We start from the raw sequence: 15,971 nt of genomic DNA, 5'->3' as shown, positions 1-15,971 counted from the left end.
TTCATGATTTATTTATTCAACTCTCCCAATCTCCCTTTTTCCTTTATATCTTTAATTTTAAAATGACTAATCAATAAAGTTGTTTAAAGTCGTGATGAAGAGGAATCATCATCTCAGAGTTACAGCTCATTGTAAAATTGTGCTCTGAATAATGTATTTCCCTTGCCTGGCTCCACTTCAGAGTATTATACTAACACGGAAACCTGCCACAGCCTCTACACAACCAACTGGAACTACATTGATGCTCCAAAAATAATAAATATCTGTAAAATAGCAACTGAATGAATGTTAAATACTTGGAAAGAAATGTACAAGGACGGCATGATTGATCTTTTCTCCCGAGTGATGTGTCAACGTTTGAGTCTGTTAATGACATTATGAATGAAGCCCCTCAAACTAGTTCAGCATGAAACCAGATGGAAATCTGTGGTCACTGAGCTGATTCCTCTCACTACCTGCCCTCAATGAGAGAAGGGGCAGAAAAAGGCTTAACTCTGAGTTATATGTATGATTGGAACATGTATAATTATGGGTGTATGGTCATGGGTTACTTTTGAGCTGTTGTTGATTGTTGCAACATTGAGTTGAAAACCAGTTTGTCATCTTGAATTTTAAACTACCAATAAAGAATGTCCTATTGTCTCAGTGTATGAACCTGTGCGGTTACATTGTTACTCCTAAAATAAAATATGGGCAAAATAGCAAAGTTGATATGACATAAATTAAGCACCTCGTACAGTTGGAAATGTATTGACTCCCGAGCTAATTCCTCCCACTATATCTGCCCTTGAGAGAAAATCCTTGTTAATTACAGCACCATGAAATATAAATGAAAATATAGCAATACCGCGCCTTATGGACTGCTACCTTATTTTATTGAGCTGTAATCAACACACATCTATATGAATTGAAAATGGGGGACCCTGATGGAAACAAGACAAACGTCTTTCTCAGGTCTGCATCCCCTTAACAATTGTATGTATTGAGCCGTACTGTATTGTACCCATTCTGCAATCTGTTAAATAAAGTTTTCATTCATTCATTCATTCACAAGACACAGATGACCATATTCAAACTACTTTACTCGACTGTAAAACTTTGAATTTCCCTATCGAGGACAATGTAATGTGTTGCATCATGGGGGTCAGCCCAATGGTCCCACAGCCCCAGATTTTCTTTTCACTCAAATTTGGGCCTATGTTCCCACATTTCTATGATGCTTCTCAAAATGAGGCCCCATGTTCCCGGACGAACCTACTACGAGAGGACAACCTTGTTGCCCATATGCGCATGTCGAGTGTTAATTATATTGTATATTGTTTACACTGACTATTTATTAAATGTTTACTTCTCCACTGTAATATAATTCTGTGACATGTATGCATTATATTACCTGTACCTCCCCTCCTGTTATGATAGCGAATGACCCGAAGGGGATCAATAAATGTTATATGGCAATTTGCAGTGGGTTCTGCTTTATCCCTACAGTAGCCAACAAGATTATGCTAGTCTAAATATTTTAAATATCAGAATTAAAGTGTTGATTTTAGTATAACTGGCACGTCGAAATAATGAGTTAATGGAATGTACTTTTCATGATTACGGTGGCGGCTCTTAAAAGAGCCTTTGGGTTATGAAAGTAGGAAAACAACGCAGATTTAAGCGCGCTCTCCACGGATGCGGCGGGCCAGCTGGATGTCTTTGGGCATGATGGTCACCCTCTTGGCGTGGATGGCGCACAGGTTGGTGTCCTCAAACAGACCGACCAGGTAAGCCTCACTGGCCTCCTGAAGAGCCATGACAGCAGAGCTCTGGAAGCGCAGGTCGGTCTTGAAGTCCTGGGCGATTTCTCTGACCAGGCGCTGGAAAGGCAACTTGCGGATCAGCAACTCTGTGGACTTCTGGTAACGACGGATCTCTCTCAGCGCCACGGTACCGGGCCTGTAACGATGTGGCTTCTTCACGCCGCCGGTAGCCGGTGCGCTCTTACGGGCAGCCTTGGTGGCGAGCTGCTTCCTTGGGGCTTTGCCACCGGTGGACTTACGAGCGGTCTGCTTAGTTCTTGCCATTATGAGAAAGTATATTATCTTCTTCAATCGAACAAGAATAATACGCTGCTGTGCCGAAAATCTGGCCTTATATTACTAACGCGGAGGGGCAGTCGTTTCTGATTGGTCTCCACTCTGGGAGCTCGTTATTCCGCCTACATCTCACGCGAGGATTGGAGGACTCGTCTTTTGGAAAAACCGCCAACAAAACGTCTTTCCTGATTGGGTGAGAAAACACAAGTCCGAAGATAAAACGCGACTCTCCAACTCGCTGCATTCATTGTCTAACAACTCGTTTAGCTAAACAGAATAATAAACATGTCTGGAAGAGGAAAGACTGGAGGAAAGGCCAGAGCTAAGGCCAAGACTCGCTCCTCTCGCGCCGGGCTTCAGTTCCCCGTGGGTCGTGTCCACAGACTGCTGCGTAAAGGCAACTATGCGCATCGTGTTGGAGCCGGTGCCCCGGTTTATCTGGCGGCTGTGCTTGAATATCTGACCGCTGAGATCCTGGAGTTGGCTGGAAACGCTGCCCGTGACAACAAGAAGAGTCGTATCATCCCCCGTCATCTGCAGCTGGCCGTACGTAACGACGAGGAGCTCAACAGACTGCTGGGAGGAGTGACCATCGCTCAGGGTGGTGTGCTGCCCAACATCCAGGCTGTCCTTCTGCCCAAGAAGACCGAGAAGGCTGCTAAGCCTGCCAAGAAGTAAATTATTTAGCCTCTTCGACAAACCCCACAAAGGCTCTTTTCAGAGCCACCCACCTCTTCTTGAAAATGCAATATTTCCGTTTGTCAAAATAAAATTTGGTTGTGTAACTTACTTTGTTAACTCGGGCATAAGTGTAAGGCGATAAAAACGTAATGCATAACAGTGCTGTTTAGAAGTAATGTGTTGTCTGTCTGCAGTGTTTTTGTCCCTGTTTTGAAGTCTTAACGATATAATATAAAATTATAAATGGTTTGATTGATTGAAAACTTTAACAGATTGCAGATTGGGTACAGTACAGCTCAATACATACAATTGTTAATAAGGGGTTGCAGACCAGAGAGAGACTTTCGTCTTGTTTACATCAGGGTCCCCCATTTTCTATTTATCATAGACATACAGATAGACAGTACTGCTACATCTATACATTTATGACACATTCTCAGTCCTTGCCCCACAATGGTGGAATGAACTACCCACCCCAGTTAGGACAGCCGAAACATGCCCAATCTTTCGCCGTCGACTAAAGACACACTTCTTCAACCATTATCTGAATTTAAAAAAAAAATGTCCTAATAAACTAACCTACACTGTAGCACTCAACACTTTGATGAACATTGTTGCTCAGCTGATAGAGTTGTGCCCTTCCTGATGACTTGTCGTACAGAACTTGTAAGTCGCTTTGGATAAAAGTGTCAGCTAAATGACTAAATGTAAATGTAAATACCAGATTTGCAAATACAGTACTGTTTTTGATACGAAAAGAGTCCAGAAAAGAGAGTATATACATTTGACATAGAAACCGTACATTGGAGTTGGGTGGGAGGGGGGAGGTTGGGTAGCAGGGGTGGGTGGGGGACACTGTACGGCTGTGATCCAATTCGCAAAACTGTACATTGGAATATTGACAAAACCATACTTGGTAATTTACTGTACATTGGAGGAGGTTGTGTTAGGACATTTACAGGGGCCAGTTTCGAATTTCAGTCTCCCATAGGTGTTCTTTGAGTGTTTTTGAAAGTGGGTAGTGATTCACATTCCTTTACAGCTTTGGGTAGGGCATGTCATAGCGGTCAAGTGATGATTAATTTGAACTGAAAAAAACATAAATAGTAAGGGTTATATATAGATTACAGCATGCACAAACATAAATTGACCATAATGACACCAATTTGTGTATTTCCACAATTGTTGGGGCTCAACTCGTAAACTATCTGAAGCGGTGCGACTCATTGAGACCATTTTCTTTACCTGCCAATGTTGCTGGTCTGGATCACTAATCACATAAATAAATGGGTAGAACTACAAGTAGTGTTTTGTAGCCGTGCCTGTTTCATATAAATAGTGGGGTCCATAAAAGAGCCTTTTGTGAGACAATGTTCCACTTGTTCTGTATAATATAATGGTTGCTTGTGTAGATATTTAATGTGAGGTAGTGGGGAACATAATTATGTGCCAACATATGATCTAAACTGGTCTGAATAAATAAAATTACATTAATCTGCTGTGTCCACTAATGGGCCATCACCCGTAGTCATTCCAATAGTGTCATAGCGGTCATTTACGCACGGACATAAATGCACCATGATAGCAATTTATGTATTTCCACAATAAAGGGCTCAACTCGTTGCGGTAAAGTATCTGAGTTAGTAGGACCCACTAATCAAACAGGACTTAATAACAATCAACATTCTCCAATTAAGAACCTATATCTGATCTATATTTTATATTCTTTTTTTTGCAGTATTCTCCATATTTATATAACATAAAGTTGCGTTTGCTTTGTTGCCGTGCTGGAAGTAACTCGTGGAAATCAACCATCCCATAAGTAATACTAAGTTATATACTTCGATAAGTCCCTTCACTTCCACACACACTAGAGTACAATATTGCTTTTCATGGAAGAGGTGGGTGGCTCTTAAAAGAGCCTTTTGTTGAATTAAAGACAACATGCTGTTCAAACGCTTATCTCTTCTTGGGAGCTGCTCTCTTTGCTGCTATGGGCTTGGCAGCCTTCTTAGCTGGGGCCTTCTTGGGTGCAGCGGGCTTTTTCACCTTCTTTGGGCTCTTGGCTGCTACCTTCTTGGGACTCTTGGCCGCTACCTTCTTGGGACTCTTGGCCGCTACCTTCTTGACTTTCTTGGGAGACTTCTTGGCGGCAACAGGCTTCTTAGTTGCTGCCTTCGCGGGCTTTTTGGCCACGACAGGTTTCTTGGCTGCTGGCTTCTTGGCTTTCGGAGCGGCTTTCTTTGCGGGCTTTTTGGCTTTAACCTCAGCCTTGTTGATCTTGAAAGAGCCGGAGGCTCCGGTACCCTTGACCTGGACCAGGGTTCCCTTTGTCACCAGACTCTTGACAGCAGTCTTAACGCGGGCCTTGTTCTTATCCACGTCATAGCCGCCGGCAGCCAGAGCCTTCTTTACGGCAGCCAGAGACACACCACTCCTCTCTTTAGAAGCAGACACTGCCTCGACGACCAGGTCACTGACGCTGGGACCTGCCTTCTTGGGTCTGGGAGCTGCCTTCTTCTTAGCGGCCTTAGCCGGAGCGGCGGGAGCTGGAGCGGGAGCGACTTCTGCCATCTTCTCTCGTTCTGTCTCAGATTCAACACAAGTAGAATTATGATATTGAAGCTCAGTCAGAGGGCTGGTCTTAAACACTACATGAGAGCCATGTAGACTCAACCCACCCTGTCCTCCTCTGTGCTGCCAAACTGCTCTGCCGCGTGTGTTTTCTCCTCGCCAAAAAAGAGCTAAAATACACAACTATGAATATTGCAGGAATTTAACGCCAAATGGGTCAGCAAGCAGAAATATGTGCCATCAGAATTAAACCATTTGGAGACCCCTGGTGTGTTTGTGGACGCTTCAAACCACCAATTTGCGCCTTCACCATGGTGCGCAGCTATACCTTTCTCTGTTATTTATGTCTCACAATTCTTTAGATTGCATTATAATCCGACATAATCTCGTTTTCCAGCGAGCCGAGCTACCTGACTAGAGACTGGGAGCAAGATTAGTAATCTGGGGTGACGCGTTTTGTTTTAAATGGATGCTTTCCCGGTGTTGGTAAACACACTGTTGCTGGTGGCCTGTAGCGTGGGTCACCTCAACTTCGTATGAGGGATGATCACCACCTTAGATCAGAGGAAGGTTTCACGTGGCCTATATTAATTACAACTAACATTTAATTAATGTTGCAAAACATTTCATAACTCACACAAGAAACGTAGCTACATTTTCCTTTTCGGGGGGGGGGACTAGTTTGTTGTGTACTTTAGACTGCTGCATGCTTGTTGACAATACATGCTTTTTGGGCATTGCTGATCTGCTGTGTTTTCTGATAAAATTCTGCTGCACTGAACACTTAGCACAATAAATAATAACTGCATTGGTCTATTTTAATTATATTTCAATAGTTTAAATAGACATAGTAGATTCATAATGAATCACCATATCGCCAAACATAAACGCACCATATCAACATGTTCTGCAGTTCCACAAAAGAAGCCTTGCACGGAATGTTTGTGTAGTAAAGGCAATGGAATGGTTGCTATGTATAAATGATATGTATAGATTATCATATCAACACATAGTGTTGTGTCTTATTAATGAATGTTATAAAGAAGTCACAACGGAACAGTAATATCATGCTTTTCAGAAGTGTTTTACCGACTACCACTGCACACAAATTAGGCATTTTCTTTTGAAAGTGGTTACCAACGGTTACAGGCAGCCATACTGGAAGAAACGGAACAACACAAACATTACAGTTTGTGTTTAGCCTATAGGTCAGATATACAGGCCTCTATTGTTAGGGCTCAACTCATTGTGAAGTAAAGTATCTTAGAATGTGGTGCAGTAGGCTGCCAGCTACATTTGATACATTCAGAAGAAATAGCTCAAGGAATGAAACATACTATGTTGTTAGAGTCATACTTGTATTATTATCTTGTACCACAGTGAGACCATGCCGGTCTGCGCCATCTGTTTATGATGAGTAATAAATAACCCAAAGAAGAGGAAACATGCTCATGGAGACGACTCAGCACCATCAGAAAACATCTCTCACCTTATAAATGTATACTGGCATTTCCATGATTAAAAGTGATGCCAAATACATGTAAAAAGGATTATGCAACTGTATGTACAGACAGAAGTGTATGGATGTGTGTGTGTGTGTGCGTGTATGTGTGTGTGTGTGTGTGTGTATATATATATTGTAAGTCAAAGCAGTGACAGATGTCACCAAGAGAGCTATCAAAGTGCACAAAATCATTGTCTTGAAAAATGCAGTTTCATGTCGATTATTGCTTGGCTTAATATCAAGTGTGGCTATGGAGTTTTGCTAAGAGAATATATTAGTTGAGTTATTATGGTTTTGCGCGCAAATAGTTTCCTGTGCGCGGGAAATGTGCGACAAAGCCTCTCAACCAATCGTATACAAGAAGCCACGCAGCTGTATTTGCACAATTTGACCTATAAAGAGGCAGCAGTGCGCTTCTGTTCCTACATTCGTTGCTGTTTAGTCCCGACTGATCATCATGCCTGAGCCAGCCAAGCCAGCGCCCAAGAAGGGCTCCAAGAAAGCCGTCACCAAGACAACCGCCAAGGGAGGCAAGAAGCGCAGAAAGTCCAGGAAGGAGAGTTATGCCATTTATATTTACAAGGTGCTGAAGCAGGTCCACCCTGACACCGGCGTTTCCTCCAAGGCCATGGGGATCATGAACTCCTTCGTTAACGACATCTTTGAGCGCATCGCCGGAGAAGCCTCTAAACTGGCTCTCTACAACAAGCGTAGGACCATCACCTCCAGGGAGATCCAGACCGCCGTCCGCCTGCTGCTCCCCGGTGAACTGGCCAAGCACGCAGTGTCCGAGGGAACCAAGGCTGTGACCAAGTACACCAGCTCCAAGTAAACGTCCCTGTCCATCTAACCCCTATTCACCCAAAGGCTCTTTTCAGAGCCACCCACTTTGTTCTGAGAGTTATCCCAATGACCCGTCGAGGTCCGGTGACTAATGAGAATAAACACGTCCCTTTATGATTTTTTTCCTGCACCATGTCTAGGATGCTGCCTGTCATATTGGGTTTTGCCACCAGATGGAGTAAATGCTCTAGTAGGTGGATCAAGAGCCTCAATAGATTTTTAAATTGGAGAAGTTAGGATTAACTGATTTTGTAATTAAAATTTAGCGGTTAGGTTAAAGGTCAGGAGTTGGGTTGAGGGCCTCTAGTTGGCTCCACATGCAGCTGTTTGCTATGGGCCTTTAATAGCATCTAACTTCTGACCACACTCTTGGAGATTTAACAGTAACAACCATACAATCAATCAAAGTGACCATCGCACACAAAATAAATACATGTGTCAAACCTGATGTATGATAAACTGGTATGTCAATCAGACTGGCACATTTAGAATTAATAGTTAAATGCATCTTTAATTTGGGACCACAAACTTATATTTTCTGAAAAAGTGCATCTAATCTGGTTGATGGTAGATTGATAATCGATAGATAGTAGATTGTAGATAGTAAATATATAGTAGATAGACATGGGGGCCGAAGCTTGCTAGAGGCTTTTGTTAGTGAAATTATTGATCTGGGTGTAGAGAGGATATGATATTTTAATATGAACTACATAGATATATTACAGTTTTTCTCAATTGCTTTGGTGCATTTCTCTGATCAGAATTAAAGTTCTCATAACTGTTAGTTCAACCTCCACAACATTTTGTAATTTGTGCACATCATAGTAGCAGTTTCTCATTCCTCCGAACAAATTGCAAATGCTTTTGGACATGCATCAATTGCTTTCATACAATTCTCTGCTGTTTTATAACATTATCATTTGCTTAGGTCATGTCAGTCAAAATGAACTATACTTATGACTGCTGAATAGTCATTCCCTATAAAACTAATAGTCCTCATTTCATTGCTTGAGTCATTACATACAAATATGTTGAACTAGTTGTCAAAATCTGTTACGCAAATTTTATACATTTCTTTATAATTTTTCCCCTGAATGGAGCTGGATGCCAGGGAATCACTGCACACATTCATATATGTTGATGAGGCAGGTTTCAATCTGGCAAAGGTAGAAGGCGTGGAAGGAATCGCATTGGACAGAGAGCAACCACTGATGTCCCAGGCCAACGAGGAGGGAATATTACAATGTGTGCAGCCATCTCAGAAAACGGCGTCCTCACCCATATGCCCCGCATTGATCCATACAACACACATCTGCTGACTTTTTTAGACACTCTTTACAGGGACATAATCCCTGAGAATGAGAGGGGTCTAAATGGCGACCATCTGACCAAGTACATTGTTGTATGGGATAATGTGCGTTTTCACCACGCAATTCTGGTCACACAGTGGTTTGCAGCACATGAAAGGATGCTGGTGGAATATCTCCCTCCCTACTCCCCATTCCTGAATCCAATAGCCAGACAGACAGGAATGTCTGGATGTGAATGAATGATTTACAGTACTGTGTATGTTGTATGTTCCAATTCAGTTCCAATATGTACTGCAATATTGTTTACAGTTGTACACAGCTCTACCCAAAGGCCAAAGGGTGTTTCTTATGTTTGTTGTACATTTTGTTTGTATTTTTCTTTTGCACAATGCTGTGAACAAATTAAAATTGCAAAGAGCTATTATGCAGTAAAAATGTGAAACATACGTGTCTTGTACTCATTTACCTCACTAAATACAGCAATGTGTAACTGTAGATTTCAAATGGCTGTGCAAATAGTGTATAGTGCTGTCTTGAGCATTTTCAGAAAGTGTCACCAAGATCTGACTTTTTTTGCATTGGAAAACACTTACAGAGTGAACTGTCATAACGAAAACATGGCAAAGCCATTTGACTATCTTGTTCATAAACAATGGTGTCAGGACTTTTCATTTTGATGACAGTGACACTTTCATTGACATGAATACTTGCTTTTGAGGAATGAATTATCCATTTTGAGCAAGTGACACGCTTCTGCAGGTTATCACCTAGGTTTTGCAGTTTGTACGAATTGTTTCGAGAAATGCACTAACAGTTATGAGAACTTTAATTCTGATCAGAGAAATGCACCAAAGCAATTGAGAAAAACTGTAACACATTTCTGTTTGTTGGGAACCGTTTTTGGGTCATAGTTTTATGAAAATAAATGGTTTGATGGCTAAACACACATAGGAGCGTTTCTGCAGAACCAATCAAAACTCATTACAACATCAAGTGACTTGATGTCTCCCAATGGCATTCCTCCAGCTCAGTGGACAGTGGACTTTGTTCTGCACTCGGTAAGGTGCGGCAATGGGGAGCCAGTGTAAGTCCCTGAGAAGTGGGGTGACATGGGCTGACTTCGAACCACTATTATGTGGAGACATTGGCACAACTGTCTATTTGTGGGATGTTGATGTGCATTTTAAGTGATGTTATGTTTGCCTGTTGTGTGTAATTTTATATCTAGGTTGTGTGTTTTTTTCATTGGACCATGAGTCTGTATTAAAGTTTGAATTGAATTGAATATGTGTTCTAGTAGTAGTAGTAGTTACTCTGAACAGCCTGCATGTTTGTCTGATTCCAGTGAGTTTTTATTTTGGAGTTTCTCATAACAATCAAGTAGGTCAAACCCTGACTCATTGGTCTTGATATTAGTCAGTGTCTGGAAGAAGCCGTATCATATCTTCATTCATTGATTGATGAATTGTATTAACAGATTGCAGAATGGGTACAATACAGTACAGCTCAATACACACAATTGTTAAGGGGATGCAGACCAGAGAAAGGCTTTCGTCTTGTTTACATCAGGGTCCCCCATTTTCTAGAGAGACTTATAGTTAAACCCAGCGCCGTTTGGATATAACTACTCATTGGAGACCGTCTGCGGGTTTAGCTTCCAGTACAAACGAAGCTAGCTAGCTACCATCTATGCCAACAGGCTTTTGGATTAATAGCTATTAACCCTGCCATCGGGCGCTAGGATTACAAGGACCGGTTCCGTACGAGACCCCTTTCTTCCAGCGGCGACAGGATTATCCGACCGGTTTACAGTTCCTCCGGAGCTTGGAGCTCCAGAGGGAAACCATCGTCTCCAGCTACCATTTGCTTTTCCCAGTATCGCCTCGTTTCACCTCACTCCCTGCAGAGCTCCGGTTGAGTATCCGTAACCTAGGAACTATTCATTACCGCTGACTTTGATACACTGACATTCTATTATTAAAGGAGAACCGTGATAACTGATATGTATGTTGCTATGACTATTAAAATGCTTATTAACCAGGTATCCCTGTCCCTGCGCAGTCAATTGAGTGTCCGCCATTTTGTCTAACTATACTGTCTGGCTATTAATATTCTTTAGTAGTGGTTTAATCTAAACAATATTTAATACAGTCCGGGTTGTGTAGCCCCTCAGCTACAATTATTATTATTATTATTATTATTATTATTATTATTATTATTATTATTATTATTATTATTATTATTATTATTATTATTATTATTATTATTATTATTATTATTATTATTATTATTATTATTTAAATACTGTAGTAAAGTACTATTAGAAATTAACAAAGTAAATGGTTCACTGATAAAAGTGTGGAGGTTACATTCAAGGATGTAAATACAGGATTAACCCCTACTAGAGCTGGGGACAGGGTGGCCAGGGGTCCCGTCGTCAACACACTTGTTCTCTCTGTCCCCAGGCCAGCTGGCCGACTGGATCCAGCAACATAGTTTTTCTGAAACTTCATACTGTAGTTCTCCAATTTAAACATGCATTTAACTATGAATTCTAAATGGGGCAAAGAAAGTAGAGTCTGACCGGCATACCAGCTTATCATATTATCAGGATCGATTTATTTATTTTGTGTGAGATTGTCACTTTTTGATTGATTGTTACTGTTCCAAGAGGATAACTTAGCCTTCTCAGGGACATGCACTGGCTCCCCATGGCCGCACGGATCCGCTTCAAGGCCCTCGACCTGGCATATCGTGCGGCGAAGGGAACGGCTCCCGCCTACCTCCGGTCAATGGTCTCTAACTACACACCCTCAAGACCCCTACGCTCTGCATATTCTGGCCGCCTCAGACCTACTATCCGAGCTCCAGGAGGGTCATCAAAGAGAAGTCTCCTATTCTCAGTCCTTGCCCCACAATGGTGGAATGAACTTCCCACCACAGTTAGGACAGCCGAAACCTGTCCAATCTTTCGCCGTCGACTAAAGACGCACTTCTTCAATCATTATCTGAAATTAAATGAAAAAGAAAAAAAAAACTCTAACCCTAACTAACCTTACTGTCATGCACATGTCCTAATACTAACTTACACTATACTGCCCTGTCAAGGCAGACCGCAGTAACTTCCAAACAGTGAAACTGAGAAAAATGGCTTTAAAGTTTTTTGACTTGCCATCCAAAATGTGTTATAGGTAGATAGATGATAGTACCCAGATTTAACATGTATTAATGAAGTAATCTTTAGGCATACAAAAATATGATGTAATTATTTTAATTAACCCAAAAAAAGCAGATACTGCACTCTGCTGCAAGATTTCCTTAAATAATTATACAGGTAATGTACAGGCAAAGTGCAGTAACTTCAAATACAATGTTGTTTTCCCTCCAGCTTTCATAACTTAACCTAGCCATTTTATTTGGATCATCATCATTCCAATATATTCAGGTGTTAAATTTCATTTTCAAAATGGCTAGGTTAAGTTATGGTGGGGCTGATCTCGGACAACTATGAGAAGGCCTATCGGGAGGAGGTTGAGGTACTGGAACGCTGGTGCCAGGACAACAGCCTGCTCCTGAACATTGGTAAAACCAAGGAGCTGATCAGCCTGCTCCTGAACATTGGTAAAACCAAGGAGCTGATCGTGGATTTTAGGAGAAGACAGCAGGGGACACACACACCACTGATGATAAACGGGGCTACCGTGAACAGCTTCAAGCTTCAAGTACCTGGGGGTCCACATCTCAGAGGATCTGACATGGACAACACACATAGACTCAGTCGTAAAAAAGGCGAAGCAGCGCCTCTACCACCTGAGACAGTTAAGGAAGTTCAGAGTATCTGGGAAGATACTCCAGTCCTTCTACTCCGGAGCTGTAGAAAGCTTCTTGACTGGAAACATCACTGCCTGGTATGGAAACAGCACGGCACAGGACAAGAAGGCCCTACAGAGAGTGGTTCGCTCAGCCGAGCGTACCACGGGTATTGCACTGCCACCCCTGCAGGCAGGGCCGCCTCAGGGGGTGTGCGAGCAGTGCAGTCGCACAGGGCCTCGCGGGAAGGGGGGCAGCGGGGAAAAAAAAGGCTTAGCTAAAGGCTAACTAGCGTTAGCGAGTGCTAACGTGTGGGTCAGTCGGGCTAGCCATGTCGGCTAGTAGCTTAGCTAAAGGCTAACTAGCGTTAGCTAACGCTAGCTATCGAGTGCTAACATGTGGTTCAGTCGGGCTAGCCATGTTGGCTAGTAGCTTAGCTAAAGGCTAACTAGCGTTAGCTAACGCTAGCTAACTAGGCATGGCAACAACCAGGACCACCTGAAGCTTTTTAAGAAGGAGGTGATGAACTACAGACAGACGAGGCATGAGAACGTGGTCCTCTTCATGGCGGCCTGCATGGCTCCACCCCACCTGGCCATCATCACCAGGTTTGATTGATTGATTGATTGAAAACTTTATTAACAGATTGCAGAATGGGTACAATACAGTACAGCTCAATACACACAATTGTTAAGGGGATGCAGACCAGAGAAATACTTTCGTCTTGTTTACATCAGGGTCCCCCATTTTCAATTAATCAGGACATATATGACATACATGACATACAGATAGTCAGTACTGCTACATCTATACATTTATGACATATCAGATTTGCAAATACAGTACTGTTTGTGATACAAAAGGAGTCAAGAAAAGGGAGTATATACATTTGACGTAGAAACTGTACATTGGAGGAGGTTGGGTGGGGTTGTGTGGGGGGGGGGTTGGGTACATTTGGATATTGACAACCATACTGGGTAATTTACATTGGAGGTGGTTGGGGGGGGGGGGAGAAACACTGTATAAACAAGCAAAACTGTACATGGGGGGGGGGGAGACACTGTACAAACAAGCAAAATTGTACATTGGACTATTAACAAAACCATACTAGGTAAATGACTGTACATTGGAGGGGGTTGGGTTAGGACATTTACAGGAGCCAGTTTTGAATTGCAGTCTCCCGTAGGTGTCCCTTGAGATTGGTTTTGAAAGTGGGTAGTGATCCACATTCCTTTACAGCTTTGGGTAGGGCTTTCCACATTGATGTGGCATAATTGTGAAACGTGTTTAGTCCCTTATTTGAGCTGAATCTGGGTTTAACATGATTTGTGGAGCTCCCTCTGGTGTTGTGATCGTGGTATTCACTGACCTTTGGGAAGTATTTTGACATGTACATGGGTACCTTGGTCGTGTAGTGTATCTTGTAGACCAGGCCCATTGCAAGTTGCTGTACTCTGTCGTCTACTCTAAGCCATCCTAGGTTGTCAAAGTGGGCAGGGGTGAGGTGGGTTCTAGGAGTAAGGTCAAGCAGTAGTCTGACCAGTTTGTTTTGAGATGTTTGTAATTTTGTTTTTAGCGCCTTCGAGGTGCTTTGGTACCATGAGGTGCAAGCATAGTCGTAGTACCCTTGAATGAGTGCTCCTGCCAGAGTCTTCAGGGTATTCCTGTTTACCAGAGAGGAGATCCGGTACAAGAATCGAGTTCTTTGGTTGACTTTTTTTATTACATTGGATGCCATTTTGTCACAGGAGAGATTAGCCTCTAGGATGGAACCCAGGTATGTAATTTCATCTTTCCTTGTGACAATATTGTCACCCACTGTAACTGAGAAGCCGTCGGTCTTGCTGAATTTGTTATTTGAACCGAAGAGAATGGACTCGGTTTTGCCCATGTGTAATGATAGTTTGTTATCAGCGAGCCATATGCAGATTCTGCCTAGTTCCGAGCTGAGGGTTTTTTCAACCTGTAACTTGTTCTTGTCAGAGACCAGCAGGGCTGAGTCGTCCGCAAACAGGAACAAGTTGCAGTCACAAGCTGAGGACATGTAATTTGCATAAATTAGGAACAGTAGCGGTCCTAGTATGCTTCCTTGTGGAACACCACAGCTCACTGTGAGGGGGGGGGGGGTAGGGTACCGTTTACCTCCACCATCTGTTCCCTCCCCTCAAGGTAGGATTGGGTGAGAGAGGGCAAAACAAACGCACGTCACAAATGATGGATTCAGTTCACCTCCAATACCTGTTATTATCCTTGTCACATTTTCACCTCTCTCTCTCTCTTGCTCTCTCTCTCTTTTTCTCTTTCTCTCTCGCCCTCTCCCTCTCTCTCTCTCTCTCTCAATTCAATTCAAATGGGCTTTATTGACATGGGAGACATACGTTTACATTGCCAAAGCCAAACAAAACAATCAAACAGATAAAACAAAAGAAATCAGTACATTACAGAAGGAATTTCTTGTACGGTATTTATGGTGGTTATATTCCATTGGATGTCCTTTTCTTGTCACAGCAGCTCACAAATCTGGCTGCTGTGTTTGCACATTCTTGTATTTCTCCCAGTAGGTATGGGAGTTTTGAGTTATTGTCCATGTTTTCAAAGTCTCTTTGGGTGTTTGCAATTTGTGGGAAGTATATGTCTCTGATGTCTTGGTATAGTGGGCATGTTGTTAAGAAGTGGAGCTCGGTTTCCACCTCATATTGTGTGCAGTGGGTGCATGGTCTGTCTTCGCTTGGGAGCCAGGTCTGCCTATGGCGGCCTTTCTCTATGGCTAGGCTGTGCTCGCTGAGTCTGTACCTAGTCCTGTGTTCTGAGCTGTGTGCTGAGCTGTGTTCTGCATGTGTTCTGTGTTCTGAGCTGTGTTCTGAGATGTGTTCTGAGCTGTGTTCTGTGTTCTGAGCTGTGTGCTGAGCTGTGTTCTGAGCTGTGTGCTGAGCTGTGTTCTGCATGTGTTCTTAGGTGTCCTGTGTTCTGAGCTGTGTGCTGAGCTGTGTTCTGTGCTGTGTTCTGCATGTGTTCTGAGATGTGTTCTGAGCTGTGTTCTGTGCTGTGTTCTGAGATATGTTCTGAGCTGTGTTCTGTGCTGTGTTCTGAGATGTGTTCTGTGTTCTGAGCTGTTTTCTAAGCTGTGTTGTGTTCTGAGCTGTGTTCTGAGCTTATATAGTGCTTTTA

At 42.7% G+C, this 15,971-nt stretch overlaps 5 protein-coding genes across 5 annotated transcripts in view; 3 read left to right on the top strand and 2 right to left on the bottom strand.

Moving 5' to 3' along the window:
* The window catches only part of LOC311241038 (histone H1-like), a gene marked incomplete at both ends in the record, with an annotated part of 359,561 nt that overhangs the window by 259,786 nt on the left and 83,804 nt on the right, over positions 1 to 15,971 (top strand). The gene's annotated exons all lie outside the window — the stretch shown is intronic.
* On the bottom strand, positions 1,659 to 2,069 carry LOC311239821 (histone H3.2; the record flags this gene model as incomplete). The annotated part of the gene is made up of 1 exon (XM_084328270.1): positions 1,659 to 2,069. The coding sequence occupies one exon, from the start codon at positions 2,067 to 2,069 to the stop codon at positions 1,659 to 1,661; it is 411 nt and encodes a 136-aa protein (XP_084184396.1).
* Positions 2,367 to 2,759, top strand: LOC311239820 (histone H2A-like; the record flags this gene model as incomplete). The annotated part of the gene is made up of 1 exon (XM_084328269.1): positions 2,367 to 2,759. The coding sequence occupies one exon, from the start codon at positions 2,367 to 2,369 to the stop codon at positions 2,757 to 2,759; it is 393 nt and encodes a 130-aa protein (XP_084184395.1).
* LOC311239819 (histone H1-like) lies at positions 4,722 to 5,336 on the bottom strand (the record flags this gene model as incomplete). Its single annotated transcript, XM_084328268.1, has 1 exon — positions 4,722 to 5,336. One exon carries the CDS (start codon positions 5,334 to 5,336, stop codon positions 4,722 to 4,724), a length of 615 nt encoding a protein of 204 aa, XP_084184394.1.
* LOC311240230 (histone H2B-like) lies at positions 7,298 to 7,672 on the top strand (the record flags this gene model as incomplete). Its single annotated transcript, XM_084328779.1, has 1 exon — positions 7,298 to 7,672. The coding sequence occupies one exon, from the start codon at positions 7,298 to 7,300 to the stop codon at positions 7,670 to 7,672; it is 375 nt and encodes a 124-aa protein (XP_084184905.1).

Source organism: Notolepis coatsorum, assembly GCF_963971535.1.
Source record: "Notolepis coatsorum genome assembly, chromosome: 14".
NCBI lineage: Eukaryota > Metazoa > Chordata > Actinopteri > Aulopiformes > Paralepididae > Notolepis > Notolepis coatsorum.
Note: the sequence above shows the minus strand (reverse complement) of the source record. Positions and strands in the feature narration are given on the sequence as shown.